General features: G+C 53.2%; 1 protein-coding gene across 2 annotated transcripts in view; it reads left to right on the forward strand.

The window, feature by feature from the left end:
• Positions 1 to 18,730, forward strand: part of MAP1B (microtubule associated protein 1B) — an 83,216-nt gene that overhangs the window by 56,308 nt on the left and 8,178 nt on the right. The window contains exons 1-4 of one of the 2 annotated variants that reach the window (XM_038530804.1): positions 1,568 to 1,709; positions 3,295 to 3,377; positions 5,383 to 5,523; positions 11,501 to 18,008. In XM_038530804.1, the coding sequence (XP_038386732.1) occupies positions 5,392 to 5,523; positions 11,501 to 18,008 (6,640 nt within the window). In that variant the 5' untranslated portion in view covers positions 1,568 to 1,709; positions 3,295 to 3,377; positions 5,383 to 5,391. Of the gene's footprint in view, positions 1 to 1,567; positions 1,710 to 3,294; positions 3,378 to 5,382; positions 5,524 to 11,500; positions 18,009 to 18,730 lie in introns of those variants that run through there. The other variant, XM_038530803.1, reaches the window with a different exon arrangement.

Consider the following 18,730-nt stretch of genomic DNA (forward strand, 5'->3'; position numbering starts at 1 on the left):
ACTCCAGAGTCCTCTTTAACCCTCTCCAAGTTTCTGCTCCCTCGCATCGGACTTTTTAGTGGGGCTGATCACGATGATCAGATTCCGTTTCCGTGAAGAATCGGGTCTGGTTTTCAGCTGGGGAGGGGGGCCGGAGGGGCGGGCAGGTGTGGCTGGGCCACGGGGGTGGGCCGGGGAGCCCTCGGCCCCACCGCCCCTCCCGGTCCCCGGGGCGTCTGTTCCAGCGGCGCCGGCACCCTGTCCTGAGCGGACACGGAGGCTCCCCTCGTCCCTTCTCTTCCCGTGTCTAGGGCATGCTGCGTGGGAAGCTGGAGGTAGCACGTTCGGGTGGTGCTGCCCATGGGAGCGGGAATGCGGTGTCCATCCTGAGACCCACGGAGTCACTGCCGTCCTGTGCGGCGTCTGCAGGGACCTGCAGCCCGGGGGTGTCTTTGGGGCCACCAGCGCATCCTGGACTTGCATCCAGCGCCCCCTCCCTTGGGCTGGGCCCCCCTGTGATCATGTCACCTCCTGGGCTCCCGTGGCCGGCATGTGGGCCGCAGGGTCGGCTGTGGGCGATCGGCAGGTTCCAGGGTTGACGGGGGTTGGTGGTGGCCGTGCCTCAGTGGCGGGTGTCCCCAGATCGAGTCCTGGTGGCCTCTTCAGAACCTGGGCAGAGCCTGTGCTGCACACGGCCGTTCGGCTCCGCGGGGGGCGGCCCCAGAAGCATCGCCTGGCAAAGACCCTTGGCTTCCCGAGATTTCAGGGTCCCTGGGGGGGCCGCGAGCCTGTGAGCCCCGAAACCGCGCAATCCTGGAAGACGCACGGATTCAGATGATCGATCAGGCTTGGCACGACTGGAAACCCCTCCCTGCGTTTCAGCCATTACTAGCTCGGGCCTCCGAGCCTCCGGCGGGACGCAGACGGACGTCTGTGGCCTCAAGGACCTGCCGCGTCGGGGCTGGGGCGCGACAGGACTCTGTTCTGTCCGCTGTGCACCTGCCCCTCGCCCCAGGGTCGGGCCCTCGCTGCTGCCCTGAGTTCTGTGGGGAAGCCATCAAAGGGTGGTTTCTTTTTCTCTTCTATTTTTTTTGGGGGGGTGGGGGAGCTTTTTTATCAAAGTGGTGCCCGTGCCATCAGCCGAGCCCCTGCGTTTGCTTCCCGCAGACCGAGGCTGAGCGGGGCCGCGTGTTGTGCGGGCAGCCTCCTGTGGTCGTGAAGCGGGGCGCGGGGGGGGGGCAGGCCACAGCCCAGTGTCTTTCTTTCCTGGGAACCTCGTCTCTGAAGCAGCTGAACGAGACCTTTGCAGGCGAGGGTGGTGGCCTCTCCCTCAGAACGCCTGGCCGGCGGCCCGGCGTGAGACATTCCGCAAATATGCGGCTTCGCAGGCGTCGGGTGACCCGGAGAGCTGGCGGGGGGCAGGCGGGGCGCCAGGAGGCCCAGTCGGCCAGGAAGGCCTCTGCCAGCAGCTGGCCAGGGGCAAGGGCTTCAAGCTCCTCTCCCCCAACCCCCCCTAAATCCCCTCCTTCATTTAAATCCAATCCTATAAAAAGGCTTTTGTTGGAGGAGCTGCGGTGGTGGCGAGGCCGTCCCTGTCCCTGCTCCCAGTATTTCCAGCCATGGGCCTAAGGAGTGGCGCCCGTGGAACCCCTGAGCCCGCCGGGGTCTGCAGGTGGCTGTGGGGGAGGAGGGCCCCGCGGCCGTGACTCGGCGCTTGCGGTGCAGCGGCGGTGAGCGGGGCGCCCCGGGGCCCTCGGGAGAACGGGGCCACCCTCCGCTGCGTGTCCGGGGTGTGGGCACGCTTGCCCTGAGAGCTGAGCCCGGCGGGCGGGGGCTGTGGCTCTTGGGGTGCCTGCGCCCTCCACGGCCCAGCGCGGGCATCCTGCTGGGAGCTCGGGGCTCCGCCTGCTCGGGCCATGCGGCCTTGTCCTGTCTGCGGCTTTCCTGGTTTCCAGGCGTTCGGAGTAAGACCTTGCACACCTTCTCTTACTGTCCCCTCCCTCGTGTGGGTTTGCTGCTACCTTTGACCTTTTTTTTCTTTCTTTTGCTTTTTGCTTTTTTGCCAACAGCCTTGTTATGCCTTCTGGCTTGCTTCGTAAGCGCGTCCCTGCCGCTGTGGGTCTGGCGTCGTCCCTGCCGCGTCCCCCTCCCAGCGGCTGCCCCCCCCCCCCCCCCCCCGAGCCAGGGCACCGGGTCCACACACGTGCCGGCCGCGTGGCCCTGGAGCTGGCCCCCGCCCCTCACGGCCTCTGTGTCCCCACAGCGCCCCCACCGAGGTCGCTGGCCCGGGTGTCCGTGCTGACGGGGGGCGGGGGGCGGTCGACGCTGCTCAGGTGTCGCGGGGGCTGCTTCCATCGCCGGTGGGCACCTGCTGGCTCATGGGCGACATGGGACAGCGGGGAGGACGGGCTCGCGGGTGCGGCCGGCTAGGTCGGCGTGCGCTTTCTGGGCCCTCGGGGGCCTTCCTGGCGCGGCCCCAGCTGGGCCTGCGGTGCCGTTCACGTGTCCCCGGCCACCCAGCCAGAGGTGCTGGGCCGCCCTTCGGGCCTGTCATCACTCTGCTTTAAGTTCTGAGGAAATCGAGAAAAACACCCACAGAACTTGCCACCTTACCCATTTTCACGCACACAACTCGGTGGCACTAGTTAGGTTTTCGCCTGGTGACGTGACCCCGCACAGAGCCCCCGCCCCAGCTGCCGGCCCCCCGCTGCTCGCTCACCCTCCAGCCACCCCTCTGGCCCGTTCTGGGTGGGGCGCACGTCCCTCGGCCTCCGCGGGTCCTTGAGTGGCGGCCCAGTGCCCCATTCCCCCGTGGCGCCCGAGTCCGCGCTCAGTCCACGCAGCAGCCACGTGGCGCACGCTCGAGCTCTGAGGGACACCAGCTGCCCTGTGCCTCGCACTCCTGGCCCTCCAGTCCCCTTCCACGGGTGTCGTCCCCGCTGCGTCCGGGCAGCAGGCCTCTCCTGGCCACGCGCGCCCCTATGCAGCACCTTGGGTCCCGTGCTGAAGCGGGGAGTCTGTCCACGTCCTCCCCAGGCCCGCAGGCTCAAGCCCACCCCTTCAGGGAGGCCCTGGGGCACCGCCATCGCCTGTCCCCCACAGCCCGGGACGGCTGCCATTCAGCAGCGGCTCCTAATTAATCTCCAGGGAAGGGCGGTGGGGGGCGCCTCCCCATTACCATGACAAAGGCCGCGTCCAGGGCCCGTCTCGGCTGAAAGCCCCGGCAGGGGGGGCGGCCTGAGAACGGGGGGCGGGAGCTCACGTTCCCTCGGGAAAGCTAAGGGCTCCCTTGCGGTCTGTCCCCTGTGTCCGCAGGACAAAAGATCCTTCATCACCGAAGTGATGTCCTGGAGACCGTGGTCCTGATCAACCCCTCGGACGAGGCCGTGAGCACTGAGGTAAGGTGGGCCCGTCTCCCCGCAGGGCCTGGGGGGGTGCGGGGCGGGGTGTAGCCCGGAGAATGGCTTGCTGCGCAGCCCTCTGCGCCCCCTCCCCACCGGACCCGGCTGCTGGGGGCCTCCAGCAAGTCGTGTATTGTCCTGTGCCCTCGGGCCACCCTCCACCCTCTGCCCTCCGTGGAGCGGGGATCACGACAGCCCCCGCAGGGTGCCGAGGAGCGCCACGGCCCACCCGCCACGGGGCTGGGGCTGTGACCATTGAAACCCGCCCGTGGCTCTTCTTCATGTATTGTCACTGGCGTTTGGAATTATTGCCCAGAATGGCTGGGGTCTCGGGGAGGACGGTAGGCTAGGAACTGGGCCGAGTCCCAGAGCCCCGGGCCCCCAGGCGGGAGCAAGTACAGCCGCTCCCTCTGCCCAGCTCTGGATCAGGCTGAGCACCTTCGGGATGCCGTGCCTCGTGCACACGGAAGGGCCATGGCCCGCGGGGCCTCCGTTAGCTCCATCTCCCCTGCCGCCCCTGCTCTGAACCTCTTTCAACAAATTCGGCTCTAATTCCCATACCATAAAATGCACCTTTTGAAGCTTGTGACTCATCGGTTCTTAGGATTCTCACAAAGCTGTGTGCCCATCATCACTGTCTGTCCCACAGCGTGTCCACCACCCCTTACAACCCCCGAGCCCGTCAGCCAACACGCCCCATTCCTCCCAGTTGCTGGCAACTTCCAATCAACTTTGTGCCCCTGTGGGTTTGGCCCTTCCGAGTACTCTGGATGATGGAATCACACGGGAGGTGGCTTTTGTGTCTGGCTTTCCTCCATTCTGCATAATGTTTTCAAGAGTCATCCACACGGTGGCCTCCATCCGTACACCATTCCTTTGTTACCACCGAGTACTATTCCATGATGTGGATGCACCACATTTTGTTCATTCATGTATCGGTTGATGGAGAGTGGGTCGCTTCCACTTCCTGGCGATCATTACGGAGCCTGTCGTGATCCTACCTCCATCGGCTCCAAGGTCAGCAGGGCCTCTTTGATAATCCATGAAGGCGCAAGGTTGAGGCCAACGGGGGTCTAATTCACAGAATCAGAAAGTAAAGACAACTTGAAGTGGGAAAGGAAAAATAAAGGATTTCCTCAAGGGAATGCAGGCTTGCTTGTGGAGCAGATGGGACTCTTGGGGCCAGGTACTTCCTGGACTGGAATTTGGGGTCCTTGGGTGCCATGTGTCATGTCCTGTTTACTTTTGTCCCCCTTCCTTGGTGTCAGCATGATGCCTGGCAGTGGATCTGTGCTGAGCCAAGCTGTGCTCAGAACCAGTACCTTGGTGCTTGGAGCAGCGTTTCTGCTGAAGGACAGGCTGGCTTCCTGCCACTCAAAGAACAGAGAGTCCTTTCGTGCAAACCATTTACAAAACCTTTCTATTTAAAAGATTCTCATTTGGAGAAAAAAAAGAAAGATTCCCATTTAGGGGGAGCCCTTTGTTCGTGTTCAGTGGCAGGCACCTTGCTGATCCTACTGGGGATGGTGTTTGGAGCTGCGAGTTTGCTGGGTGGCGTGGAAGGAAAGGGGTCCTGCGAGGGAGGGGCTGGCCGGGGACCCTTGTGGAAACCTCTGCTTCCTGGGGCAGCAGCCGGGAGAGCGGGGCTGCGCTTGGTGACTCAGCCTGTGGGACCTCCCTGAGCCTCACAGACCGCGGGCTGCTAGCGGACATGGCTGTGGAGCCAGTGACTCAGCGGTGCAGGCTGCTGTGAGAAGGACGAGGAATCTAGGAGGATGTCAGGCCCCACTCGTGGCTTGGTTGTCGTGAACATGGAACGTGGCGTTTGTGGGCCAGTTGACCACATGACCACAGCCTTGGCTCTGTCCGCCTCCCCGCGGGGGACGGATGGGTTCGGTGGGCAACGGATGTGGAGCCTGACAAGGGCCAGCTCTGCACGAAGTGTGGGGTGGTGGGTGGCGGGGCGCGTGGCTCACGTCCTGTTCCCTGTGCTTTGTTTCAGGTGCGCTTGATGATCACGGACGCTGCCCGACACAAGCTGCTCGTGCTCACCGGGCAGTGCTTTGAGAATACCGGAGAGCTCATTCTCCAGTCCGGCTCTTTCTCCTTCCAGAACTTCATAGAGATTTTCACCGATCAAGAGGTGGGCTCTCTAAGCTTCACAGTTGCTTTGTTCTGGTTGTGGCCTTAGGCTCCACTTTGAAAGCAGGGGATGGAGCTGGAGGGGAGGGGATGTCACACGTCTTTTGAAATATGCAGAGCTGCATGATCCAACATTTGGTAGTTCTATGACTGAGCACCAAAAGGATTCGGGGCACCCATCCATAATGAATTGGAGCCATTCTTAATGTGCCGGGGATGAAGTGGAGGGGACTGGAACAGTCCGTATTGCACAGATGGCAAAAATAATAAAGAAACTTGGGATGATAGAACCCAAAAGAAAACCCAGGGGTCTCCTTCTCTGGAAGAATACTCCGAAGATTTCTTCGTCTTTGGGTAGGATCTCCCTGCCCCCATGTCCTTCATCATTTGTACATACTTTTCCTGGTCTGCTTGCTCTTACTTTTTAATGCCTGGTCCCGGTGTTTGAACTTGGGCTGCTTGAGCAGCCCAACAAACAGAAGGCTCAAGAAAGGAAGGCATGTAGCCAAATGGGGCACATCCATGCCCCAAGAACAAGACGGTTAAAGTAGCCAGATTGAACCTGGGTCATTAGTATTTCTAATGAGCAGATCTTATTCGAAGATGATGCATGTGAGGTGTTGAATATCATGTGGCATCAGTGGTATTTGGTAAAATCAGACTGAAGGGTTGAATTTGGTGATCTCTGCTTGAGGGTGTATCCCGGCAGGGGAAGTTCTCTTTCCAAAACAACATGCCTCTTTCATTTTGTTCGTGTGGTAGTTAGGCCTTTCGGGGCCATCAGCTTAGGGGTCGGGCCCGTCCGCCCACGGTGGATGGATGACCGGTTTCTACACAGAGGGGTTCAGGGATGCGTGCCCAGGAGGAGTCTCCACGTTCCACTTGAAGTAAGTTCTCAGGAAGACAGCTGAGTTGGTGGCCTCTCAGTCTCCCGTGTTGCAAAAGGCCATCTGTCTTTCTGCATCTAAGCTTCCTTAGCCCTGGGTTTCACAGGAAAGTCTCTGGGTACCTGTCATCACGGGTAAACCTCCCGGCTTTGTTTGGCTTGCCTGGAGGCTTCTCGAAAACTCAAACTCTGGGCCAGGTGACTTAACAACCTTTCACTCTCCACCCACCTGGGGGAGGGGGGAATGAAAAACAGTGAAAAGGATCAACTCACTTAGTGTTTAAAGCCCCTACTTTCAGAAGGTGTGATGTCAGCTGGGGCCTGAGGCAGACAGCCCTGCCGCCCACCGCCCGCCCCCAGGAAGGGGCCCCAGGGCGCACTCATGGCTGGTGCCATCTTTACCACTTCAAAACGAGGGCTTTTGTCCCTCTTTCTCCAGAGTTTGTCATCTGCCTACCCCCCAAGGCCTCTAGAATTCAGCCCACAGGACTGGAAGTCACTGGACTAGACCATGGTCGCTAGCCGTTTAGAGCCATTGCCTATGGTGTGTGGCCTTGGAGAAAGGGTTTGAGTACAGAATGACTCAGGAACAAAGGGACCTTTAAGGTCATTGGTGTTTAGTTTTGTTCCTTTTATCCAGTCCTTGATATCTGCTAGTCGCTCCAGAGAAACCAGAAATACCATTTAGGAAACACAAAAATGATACATTAAAAAAAAAAAAGAAAAGAGCTAAAAATAAATGGACTGAAAAATAACAATTACCAGTGCATTTTGAGCTTCGGGTTGTAGGAATCTTTGTCATCGGAGGTCAACTACAAAACCAGAACTTACAGCTAGAAGAGTCATCTGGCTAAGCCATTCCTCCCTGAAACCTGAGGACAGTGAAGTCACGTCTCCTGGGACATTTTTCAGTCTCTCTGGAAGAGAGTTTTTTTCCTTATGTGTCTCATTTTGTATCTTTAAGGAAGGAATATGTTCCCTTTTCCACTTGATATCTCAGACACCCTTCACCAACACTGCCAGTTGTTGTTTTTATTTCCTTCAGATCAATTATTTTCGGTTCTGCACACTGTTCTTCATAAAAGAAGATAATAGTCAACGTTTCTTAGGTTCTCTGGTCATTGTCCTTCAAACCTGTTGGCAGGAAAGGGATGGGGGGAAAATCATGAGTTGTCTTGGTCATGTTTTAGGGCCTTGGCCTCATCTGACAATTAGATGCATGAATCAGGGGTTCAGGGAACGAACAGCTGGGCTGGAGACGTGTGGAAGCCGTCAGCATGTTAAAAAACACATGAAGTGATCTACGAGGAGAAGTGTATTCGAAGAGCAAGGGGCTCAGGTCTAGCGTTTAGAGGTTCATGGCCAAGGAGATGGAGCCAGCAATTTCAGTTTGGTTGGTTGGTTTGGGTCTAGTTTCTTTAAAATGTCATGACTCCTACCGGACACCATGCTCCAGGGGTCTCTAACCAGGTTAGGATGCTGTGGTAGGGACTCCTGTAGTTTTCAATACAACCTACTAATAAGTAGGTTTGACCATCAACATCCATAATTAAATGTCAGTGGGGAGGGGATGCCACCTTGGGGGAGTGCTGTAATTTATATAAATCGGGGGGCTCACTTTCAGAAAAAGAAAACAAAATGATTCAGTATAGGGCTTTGGGAGGGGACCCTGCCAGTGAGGAGCCTTGAAGTTTAAGCTTCTTTAGCTTTATGATAAATCCATTTGACTGTCATCTAAAATCCCTGTCTTCCCCCTGCATATTGCTGTTAAGCCAGCATCTCCCAATCCTTTGCATTATCCCTCCTGGTTTAGTGGCCCTTACATGTGTCCCTTTGGTGTGCCATCCTGTTAGAGTTGACTCAGCCTTCATCATTCCAATGTCAAGGGCCCCTGTGAATGTTTTAATGCTTCCATCCCACATTTTGCTATCCCTCCCTTTTTCATGCCACCCACAGATTTGATAAGCCTGTTTCTACCATTTTTTATCCAAGTCGGTGCTCGACAGGACACACATGAGCCCTGAGGCATCCCATTGCTGACTTCCGTCCAGGTTGACACTAAGCAGCGGGATTTATATGACTGGCTACAAATCCACCTAATTCTGCTATCGCCCCATTCAGAGATCTTGTTAAATGTCTTGCTAAAACCCAGAGATACATTGTCCACTGTATTTCCTCATTGCTCAAGCAAGTAACCTAATCAAAAAGGTAATCTAGTTAGAGTAGGCTGTGGTTTAGAAATTCAAATCTTATTTCATTATCTGTAGTAAAGTCATTTATTCCCCATATCTTCCTTCCTCTTCCAGTATGCCTGCATTTAATTAGAATTTTGACATTAACATTTAACAAAAAAGACTGTCTTTGCCCCCAGGCGATAGTTCTTCCGGTCATGTGTCTCATCTGTATTTGTAAGAACAAGGGAAGGGTAGCAATCCGTGTGCTTGAGAAGCACTGACAGGTTCATGGTCAGAGCAGCCACCTCAGGAGGACAGGACCTACCGAAGTGGCCAGTGTCAGTGCAGTTTAATGAACATCTCTGGAGCTGATGGTGTATCAGGGAAACACACATAACGATCCAGAGATACAGACGGTGTGTTTCCTCCCATTGAGGAACTTCTACTACAATGGGCTATGCTAACTACCATTTATTATGATGACAGCTTCCAAACTCTTTTAGAGGAAGGCTCTGTCTCCAAGTCTGAGATTTACGAGTTTCCCGGCCCCTGCTAACATTGCTGGCTCCTCATTGCTCTCATCTGTGCATTGCATAAGCGTGGGTTGAGTGGGCTCTCTTAGGACATAGTCTTTGGCCTGAGGCGCTCATCCCAGCGTGCATGTGGGTACACCGGCCTGGAAGCTGGCTCAGGGAATGGGGGGAAGCGGGGACTCTGTTTCCATGGTGTAGCTCCAAGACTGTGGTGATTGTGCCTCCTAGTCCATCTGTCTCCTTCCCGAAGGCCTCTCTCTAGCTCTGCTCTCTGCTTCATCGTGCACAGTATGCTGCTGCTTCTCCAGAGAGACCAGATTTTCCTTTTCCAAAAAAGAACGTGTGCTGACTTTCTTCTCCACTTTCCCTTATATTCCATGGTTTTCTATTCACCAGGCTCTCTGCTGTTTTTTAGTATCCTTGACTTCCTCAAAATTCTGTGCAAACTTGCTTTCTTTTGGGGTCACATTACCTTCGTTGCATAGGAACTTCCCAGCTGGAAATGAAAAGATGGGGAGGTATTCCCAAGGATTTTTTAAATTTATTTTTAATTTATTTTTTTTTTACCTTCTCCTTGAACTTGGTGTTTCAATACCCTCTACACATAGCTGGATCATACCCTTAGCTGCCACACCCCTCAGGGTGGAATTTTAAAAACTGAAATGAACTAAATTTTAAAATTTCATTATTAAAGACAGCATTTTGGGTTTTCCTAGATTTCTCCTCCCCTAAGATGTATTATAAAGCATGGATAGTGTGCACATACTCTGTATGAAAATAAGGATGGAGAGAACCCTAATTGTGCTACACTACGGGTGATGAGGGTCTGTGCTAATCATTGGATGACAGACCCTATCTGGTGCTCCTGTTTGCTTTGCTCAGCAGATATTCTGAGCAGAGGCTCCCCCGAGATGTGCTTTTTCAGTTGTCTTACCTTCCGAAACAGTTGATTCTTCTCCCTTTTATAGGAAATTGTCAAGTCGGGGGAAAACAGCAAAGTCAAAGATTTATTATTTTGCTCTTTTGTGACCCTTCAAACAAAATGTAGGACAGATATACTAACAAAGCACAAGTGGCTATGTTACTGCAATCTAACGTAGGAAAACCCAGATTCTATAAATTAGCCCCCTACACATATGCACACTAGTCACCTCGGGATGTTAGTGTCCAGGAGGTTGTGTGAGATGGAGGAAACCACTCTAATACAGGAAGGTCAGAGTTCAGACCTGCTGGCTTGGGGATGCCTGGGCCAAGCGAAGTCTTTGCTTTCCCTTTCCCTGTTAACCATCAAAGACTCAGAGCTCTTTTCACTGGAATTCTGGGCTGATTTATGAGCTGTGCTGCAACTGGCAGGAGACTGGAGTTGATGACATGATTCTCCCGCACTATGTGTAGTAAGCCAAGACCATTTAACATATGGCCATCATGCACAGTGAGAAAGAAGATAGCATTTTCATTAAACTGTGGTCTCTGTTTTGATCATGATTTGCTCCTCTGCCTTCCCATCCTATGGTCCCATCCTATGCGTTGGAGGAGTTTTGAGCCGAGTTTGATCTTAGCTACTCACACCCAAGTTGCCCTGAGAAAAGCAGGAGGTGTGAGAAAGTAGAATGTTTCACCGTGGATTTAAACATGGGCTAATAAGGGACAAATATGGCCACTTGCTCACATGATAAATTATCCATTTGTTTGAATCATCATGACTTTAATCAAAGTATATGGGTTTGCAGAGAATCCACTGAATGATTCACTGGTGTTTTAAAGATGCCAGAGCCAGTAGTTTTTTTTTTTTGTAGTGATTTGCAATCTAGAACCTCCTGTCTCCCGGGGGAAGAAAAACACATCAAACTTTTTTCTTTTGTATCCACCAAATTCTAAAAGTGGTCAACAACTAGTACACTGCATCTAAACTCCTTTAGTGTGTCAAGCCTAGTGGAATAAAAGAAAACATTTTATAAAGTGGTGAAATGACTCACATGGGCACCTCCTCTGTGATTGTTTAAAGGCTGTTTTTGCATGGCAGGCACCTAGTGGTGCTATCCAGAGTACTTCATAACCAGCCATTCAGATGGTCACTGGCCCTCAAACTGGAGCAGGGGTGTGGAGTTTCCCTGCTGGGCAGGAACGCAGGCTGGAGGGGTCCCCGAGGAGGTGCTGGTGGTTGGGGAGTGGTGGCTGAGGCAGAAGGGAGTAGTGGGAGAGGTCAGGATGGAGGCTGATCACCTACCACAATGGAAATATTTCTGCATTTACCCAGCTAGCTTCTCTAAAGACAGCCCTTGTGCACACATTGACCCTGTGATGTGTAGTAATGGATTGGTGATGACAGTCACTTAAAACTTTTCTTTCTTCCCTTATTACTGTTTTTTTTTTTTTAAATCCCAGATTGGGGAATTACTGAGCACCACCCATCCTGCCAACAAAGCCAGCTTAACCCTGTTCTGTCCTGAAGAAGGGGATTGGAAGAACTCCAATCTCGACAGACACAATCTCCAAGACTTCATCAACATTAAACTCAACTCAGCTTCAATATTGCCGGAAATGGAAGGACTTTCCGAGTTTACCGAGTATCTCTCAGAATCAGTGGAAGTCCCATCTCCCTTTGATATCCTAGAACCTCCCACATCGGGGGGATTTCTAAAGCTCTCCAAGCCGTGTTGTTACATTTTTCCAGGAGGGAGGGGTGATTCTGCATTGTTTGCCGTGAATGGATTCAATATGCTCATCAATGGAGGATCCGAAAGGAAATCCTGCTTCTGGAAGCTCATCCGACACTTGGACCGAGTGGACTCCATCCTACTCACCCACATTGGGGATGACAATTTGCCTGGAATAAACAGCATGCTACAGCGGAAGATTGCAGAGCTCGAGGAAGAACAGTCCCAGGGCTCCACCACAAATAGTGACTGGATGAAAAACCTCATCTCCCCTGACTTAGGAGTTGTATTTCTCAATGTACCTGAAAATCTGAAAAATCCAGAGCCAAACATCAAGATGAAGAGAAGCATAGAGGAAGCTTGCTTCACTCTCCAATACCTAAATAAGTTGTCCATGAAGCCAGAACCTCTTTTCAGAAGTGTAGGCAATACCATCGATCCTGTCATTCTTTTCCAAAAAATGGGAGTTGGTAAACTGGAGATGTATGTCCTTAACCCAGTCAAGAGCAGCAAGGAAATGCAGTATTTTATGCAGCAGTGGACTGGTACCAACAAAGACAAGGCTGAACTAATCCTGCCTAATGGTCAAGAAATAGATATCCCAATTTCCTACCTAACTTCAGTCTCCTCTTTGATCGTGTGGCATCCGGCAAACCCTGCAGAGAAAATCATTCGAGTCCTGTTTCCTGGCAATAGCACCCAGTACAATATCCTGGAAGGACTGGAAAAGCTCAAACATTTAGACTTTCTGAAACAGCCGCTGGCCACCCAGAAGGACCTAACTGGCCAGGTGGCGGCTCCAGCCGTGAAACAGGTGAAGCTGAAACAGAGAGCGGACAGCCGAGAAAGTCTGAAGCCAGCCGCAAAACCACTGCCGAGCAAATCTGTACGCAAGGAGTCTAAAGAGGAAACCCCTGAAGTCACCAAGGCCAATCATGTGGAAAAGCCACCCAAAGTTGAAAGCAAAGAAAAGGTAACGGTGAAAAAAGACAAGCCGGTAAAAACAGAGACCAAACCCCCAGTGACTGAGAAGGAGGTACCCAGCAAAGAAAAAGAAGAGCTGCCTCCCGTGAAGGCCGAGGTGGCCGAAAAGCCCACCACAGACGTCAAACCCAAAGTCACCAAGGAGAAGACAGTGAAAAAGGAAACAAAGGCCAAATCTGAGGAAAAGAAAGAGGAGAAGGAAAAGCCAAAGAAAGAAGTGGCTAAAAAGGAGGACAAAACACCCATCAAGAAGGAAGAAAAACCAAAAAAGGAAGAGGTGAAAAAGGAAGTGAAAAAAGAAGTCAAGAAAGAAGAGAAAAAAGAACCCAAGAAAGAGGTTAAGAAAGAAACCCCACTGAAGGAAGCCAAGAAGGAGGTTAAGAAGGAGGAGAAGAAGGAGATTAAAAAAGAAGAAAAGGAACCCAAAAAGGAAATTAAGAAACTTCCTAAAGACACAAAGAAATCAACTACTCCTCTCTCTGAAGCCAAAAAACCAGCTGCATTAAAACCAAAAGTACCCAAGAAGGAAGAGGCGGTCAAAAAAGAGTCTGTTGCTGCTGGGAAGCCAAAGGAGAAGGGGAAGGTTAAGGTCGTCAAGAAGGAGGGCAAGACGGCGGAAGCTGCGGCCGCCGCCCTTGGCTCGGTGGCTGGCGCCGCGGCCGTGGCAGCAGCTGGAGCAGCAGGCGCCGGCTCGGCCAAAGAGCTCGAGGCCGAGAGGTCCCTCATGTCCTCCCCTGAGGATCTGACCAAGGACTTTGAAGAGTTAAAGGCCGAAGAGGTCGACGTAGCGAAAGACATGAAGCCTCAGCTGGAGCTGATCGAGGACGAGGAGAAGCTGAAGGACGCCGAGCCCGTCGAAGCCTATGTCCTCCAGAAAGAGACCGAAGTCATCAAAGGGCCCGCCGAGTCTCCCGACGAGGGAATCACCACCACCGAAGGCGAAGGCGAGTGTGAACAGACCCCCGAGGAGCTGGAGCCAGTCGAGAAGCAGGGGGTGGAGGACACTGAAAAGTTTGAAGATGAAGGAGCGGGCTTTGAGGAATCCTCAGAGACCGGAGACTATGAAGAGAAGGCTGAGACCGAGGAGGCCGAGGAGCCGGAAGAGGACGTGGAAGAAACCGTGTGCGTGAGCACCTCCAAGCACAGCCTCACCGAGGAGGAGGAAAGTGCCAAGGCTGAGGCCGATGTGCACGTCAAGGAGAAGAGGGAGTCTCTGGCCAGCGGAGATGACCGAGCGGAAGAAGACATGGACGAGGCGGTGGAGAAAGGAGAAGCCGAACAATCAGAGGAGGAGGGTGAGGAGGAGGACAGAGCTGAGGATGCCAGGGAAGAAGAATACGAGCCGGAAAAAGCGGAGGCTGAAGATTATGTGATGGCCGTGGTGGACAAGGCCGCGGAGGCGAGCGGCGTCGAGGACCAGTATGGGTTCCTCGCCTCGGCCATCAAGCAACCGGGAGCCCAGTCGCCTGCCCGAGAACCCGCATCCTCAATTCACGATGAGACTCTACCTGGCGGCTCGGAGAGCGAGGCCACCGCTTCTGACGAGGAGAACCGAGAAGATCAGCCTGAGGAGTTCACTGCCACCTCCGGCTACACGCAGTCTACCATCGAGATTTCCAGTGAGCCCACCCCGATGGACGAGATGTCTACTCCTCGGGACGTGATGAGCGATGAAATCAACAACGAGGAGACGGAGTCCCCGTCTCAAGAATTTGTAAACATCACCAAATACGAGTCCTCGCTGTATTCTCAGGAATACGGCAAACCCGCTGTCGCATCCCTCAACGGATTATCTGAAGGGTCGAAAACCGATGCCACGGATGGGAAGGACTACAACGCATCAGCCTCTACCATCTCCCCACCGTCGTCTATGGAGGAGGACAAGTTTAGCAAGTCTGCCCTGCGGGATGCTTACTGCGCCGACGAGAAAGACCTGAAGGCCGGTGCCACGCTGGCGATCAGAGACACCATCTCAGCAGTTTCAGAAGAAAAACTTAGTCCACCCAAGAGCCCGTCCCCGAGTCCATCTCCTCCATCACCCGTAGAAAAGACCCCGCTGGGTGAACGCAGCGTGAACTTTTCTCTGACCCCCAATGAGATCCAGGTCTCCGCAGAGGCGGAAGCAGCCCCCGTGTCTCCCGAGGTGACCCAAGTAGTCGAAGAGCATTGTGCTAGTCCCGAGGAGAAGACCCTGGAGGTGGTGTCTCCGTCTCAGTCTGCGACCGGCAGTGCTGGCCATACACCTTACTACCAGTCTCCCACTGAAGAGAAATCTGGGCACCTCCCCACAGAGGTAATCGAAAAGCCACAAGCAGTTCCCGTGAGTTTTGAATTCAGTGATGCCAAAGATGAGAACGAAAGGGCTTCCATAAGCCCCATGGATGAACCTGTGCCCGACTCGGAATCTCCTATTGAAAAAGTTTTGTCTCCCTTACGGAGCCCTCCCCTCATTGGATCCGAATCTGCCTACGAAGGCTTTCTGAGTGCCGATGACCAGGCTTCTGGCAGAGGCGCCGAGAGCCCCTTTGAGGGAAAGGATGGAAAACAAGGCTTTGCTGATGAAATAAGTCCAGTTTCTGACATGACTTCTACTGGTCTTTTCCAAGACAAAGAGGAAAGGAAAAGCACAGACTTTATACCGATAAAGGAAGACTTTGGTCAAGAAAAGAAAACCGATGATGTCGACGTCACGAGTTCGCAATCTGGACTGGCTTTGGATGAAAGGAAGTTAGGGGGAGAGGTGTCTCCTACACAGATAGATGTCAGCCAGTTTGGGTCTTTTAAGGAAGACACGAAGATGTCCATTTCTGAAGGCACGGTCTCCGACAAGTCAGCTACGCCGGTGGATGAAGGTGTGGCAGAGGATACGTATTCTCACATGGAGGGCGTGGCCTCGGTCTCCACAGCCTCCGTGGCTACTAGCTCGTTTCCAGAGCCCACTACAGATGACGTGTCCCCTTCTCTGCACGCCGAGGTTGGCTCCCCACATTCCACAGAGGTCGATGACTCCCTTTCAGTGTCTGTTGTGCAAACGCCGACTACTTTCCAGGAGACAGAGATGTCTCCATCTAAAGAGGAATGTCCAAGACCAATGTCAATTTCTCCACCGGATTTCTCCCCTAAAACCGCCAAATCCAGGACACCAGTCCAAGATCACAGGTCGGAACAGTCCTCAATGTCTATTGAATTTGGCCAGGAGTCCCCTGAGCACTCCCTGGCTATGGACTTTAGTCGACAGTCCCCAGATCACCCTACAGTGGGTGCAGGTATGCTTCACATCACTGAAAATGGGCCAACCGAAGTAGATTACAGTCCTTCCGACATGCAGGACTCGAGTTTATCACATAAGATACCACCGATGGAGGAGCCCTCCTACACCCAAGACAATGACCTTTCGGAGCTCATCTCAGTGTCTCAGGTTGAGGCCTCCCCTTCCACCTCTTCAGCACACACCCCCTCTCAGATAGCATCTCCTCTCCAAGAAGACACCCTATCCGATGTCGTTCCTCCCAGAGATATATCCTTATATGCCTCACTCACCTCAGAAAAAGTGCAAAGTCTAGAAGGAGAGAAGCTCTCACCAAAATCTGATATCTCTCCACTGACCCCAAGAGAGTCCTCTCCTTTGTATTCACCCAGCTTTTCAGATTCTACCTCTGCCGTTAAAGAGAACATAGCAGTTTGCCACACTTCCTCTCCTCCACCGATGGATGCCGCATCCGCAGAGCCCTACGGCTTCCGTGCCTCGATGTTATTCGATACGATGCAACACCAGCTAGCCTTGAACAGAGATCTGACCTCGTCTGGTGTGGAGGACAGTGGAGGGAAAACGCCTGGTGACTTCAGCTATGCCTATCAAAAGCCCGAGAAGACAACCAGGTCCCCAGATGAAGAAGTTTACGACTATGAGTCTTATGAGAAAGCCACCCGGCCCCCAGACGTGAGTGACTATTACTATGAGAAGACAGAGAGGACCACAAAATCGCCGTGTGACAGCAGCTACCCTTACGAGACCACTGAGAAGACCACCAAGACTCCTGAAGATGGTGGCTATGCCTATGACATTGCCGAGAAAACCACCCGGACCCCTGAAGAGGCGGAGTACAGCTATGAAACAAGTGAGAAGACCATGAGGACCCCTGAAGTGAGTGGTTTCAGCTATGAAAAGACTGAGAGGTCTAGGAGGCTCCTGGATGACATCAGCAATGGCTACGATGACTCTGAAGATGTTGGCCACGCACTTGGGGATTCCGGCTACTCTTACAAGACCACTGAGAAGATTGCCAGTTACCCTGAGCCCGAGAGCTACTCCTATGAGGCGTCTACGACAGCTACACGAGCCCCTGATGCTTCCACGTACTGTTACGAGACGGCAGAGAAGATCACCAGAACCCCCCAAGCGGCGACGTATTCCTATGAGACTTCAGACCAGTGCTACACTGCAGAAAAGAAGTCCCCCTCAGAGGCCCGCCAGGATGTCGACTTATGCCTCGTGTCCTCCTGTGAATACAAGCATCCCAAGACAGAACTTTCGCCCTCCTTCATTAATCCCAATCCTCTCGAGTGGTTTGCCAGTGAGGAGCCAACTGAAGAATCCGAGAAGCCCCTCACCCAAGCAGGGGGTGTCCCACCGCCTCCAGGAGGAAAGCCACAGGGGCGACAGTGTGACGAAACCCCTCCCACCTCAGTCAGCGAGTCGGCTCCATCCCAGACCGATTCTGATGTCCCCCCGGAGACCGAAGAGTGCCCTTCCATCACGGCAGATGCAAATATCGACTCTGAAGATGAATCCGAAACCATCCCCACGGACAAAACCGTCACATACAAACACATGGACCCACCTCCTGCCCCCATGCAGGACCGAAGCCCTTCTCCACGCCACCCTGACGTGTCCATGATGGACCCGGAGGCCTTGGCTATTGAGCAGAACCTGGGCAAAGCCCTGAAGAAAGACCTGAAAGAGAAGACCAAAACCAAAAAGCCAGGTACAAAGACCAAGTCGTCGTCACCTGTCAAAAAGGGTGATGGGAAGTCTAAGCCCTCTGCAGCTTCCCCCAAACCAGGGGGCTTGAAAGAATCCTCAGATAAGGTGTCCAGAGTGGCTTCTCCTAAGAAGAAGGAATCCGTGGAAAAGGCAACAAAAACCACTACCACTCCTGAGGTCAAAGCTGCACGTGGGGAGGAGAAAGACAAGGACACCAAGAATGCCGCCAATGCCTCCACATCTAAATCGGTAAAGACTGCAGCTGCAGGTAGGTAGAAGGGCTGACACCCTGATGTGGGCCACAACTATTCCACTTTGCCTGGAGCCTCTGAATTTCCATGTGGCTTGATACTGGGAAGATGAGAGAGTACCACAGTCCCGTCCCTTTAACTGTTCTCTTCTGCCGAAGGCGTGGATCTCAGCCTAGACGTGGCGTAGACGTAGGCTTGAGGCTGGTGCGGCATGTGGCCCGGAGCAGCTTGGGTTCACCAGGCACGATTTCCTGGCTTTGCTCCATCCTGCAACACAGCAACCACAGCCTTGTTCTAAACCTTCAGAACCAAGGATGTGTGTTTCAGGCTCCCCCGGAGGACTGTGTTGGCTCTAGCCTCAGGCACCCTGGCCTCAGAACCAAGCCAAGGTGACAGTCTGGGAGCTCCCAAAGGCTTAGGGAGAACCAGAGTGCCAAGCCAAGCTTGGCGTGACCAGTGTAGGCCCAAGATTTAGATTCGAGTTTTTTATAAAAAATTTTTTAAAGTAAAATTATAACATTTTCAAATTTGAAGTTAGAACATTTAAAATTAAGAATCAGAAAAATTAAAAAACTTGCTAGGCTAGAGCTACGTCCACATTAAAGGCAGTGCTCTGTTTTCTTATTGGCCAATGACTATCATAATTTCAGTTGACCAGTCCTCAGTTCAAATTGAGAGAAAAGCGTCAAAGGCTCTTCTTATTCTCCCCCCGCCCCCCTTTTCAACCTAAGGGTTGAAA

This window comes from Canis lupus, chromosome 2, assembly GCF_011100685.1.
Source record: "Canis lupus familiaris isolate Mischka breed German Shepherd chromosome 2, alternate assembly UU_Cfam_GSD_1.0, whole genome shotgun sequence".
In the NCBI taxonomy this organism is placed as follows: domain Eukaryota; kingdom Metazoa; phylum Chordata; class Mammalia; order Carnivora; family Canidae; genus Canis; species Canis lupus.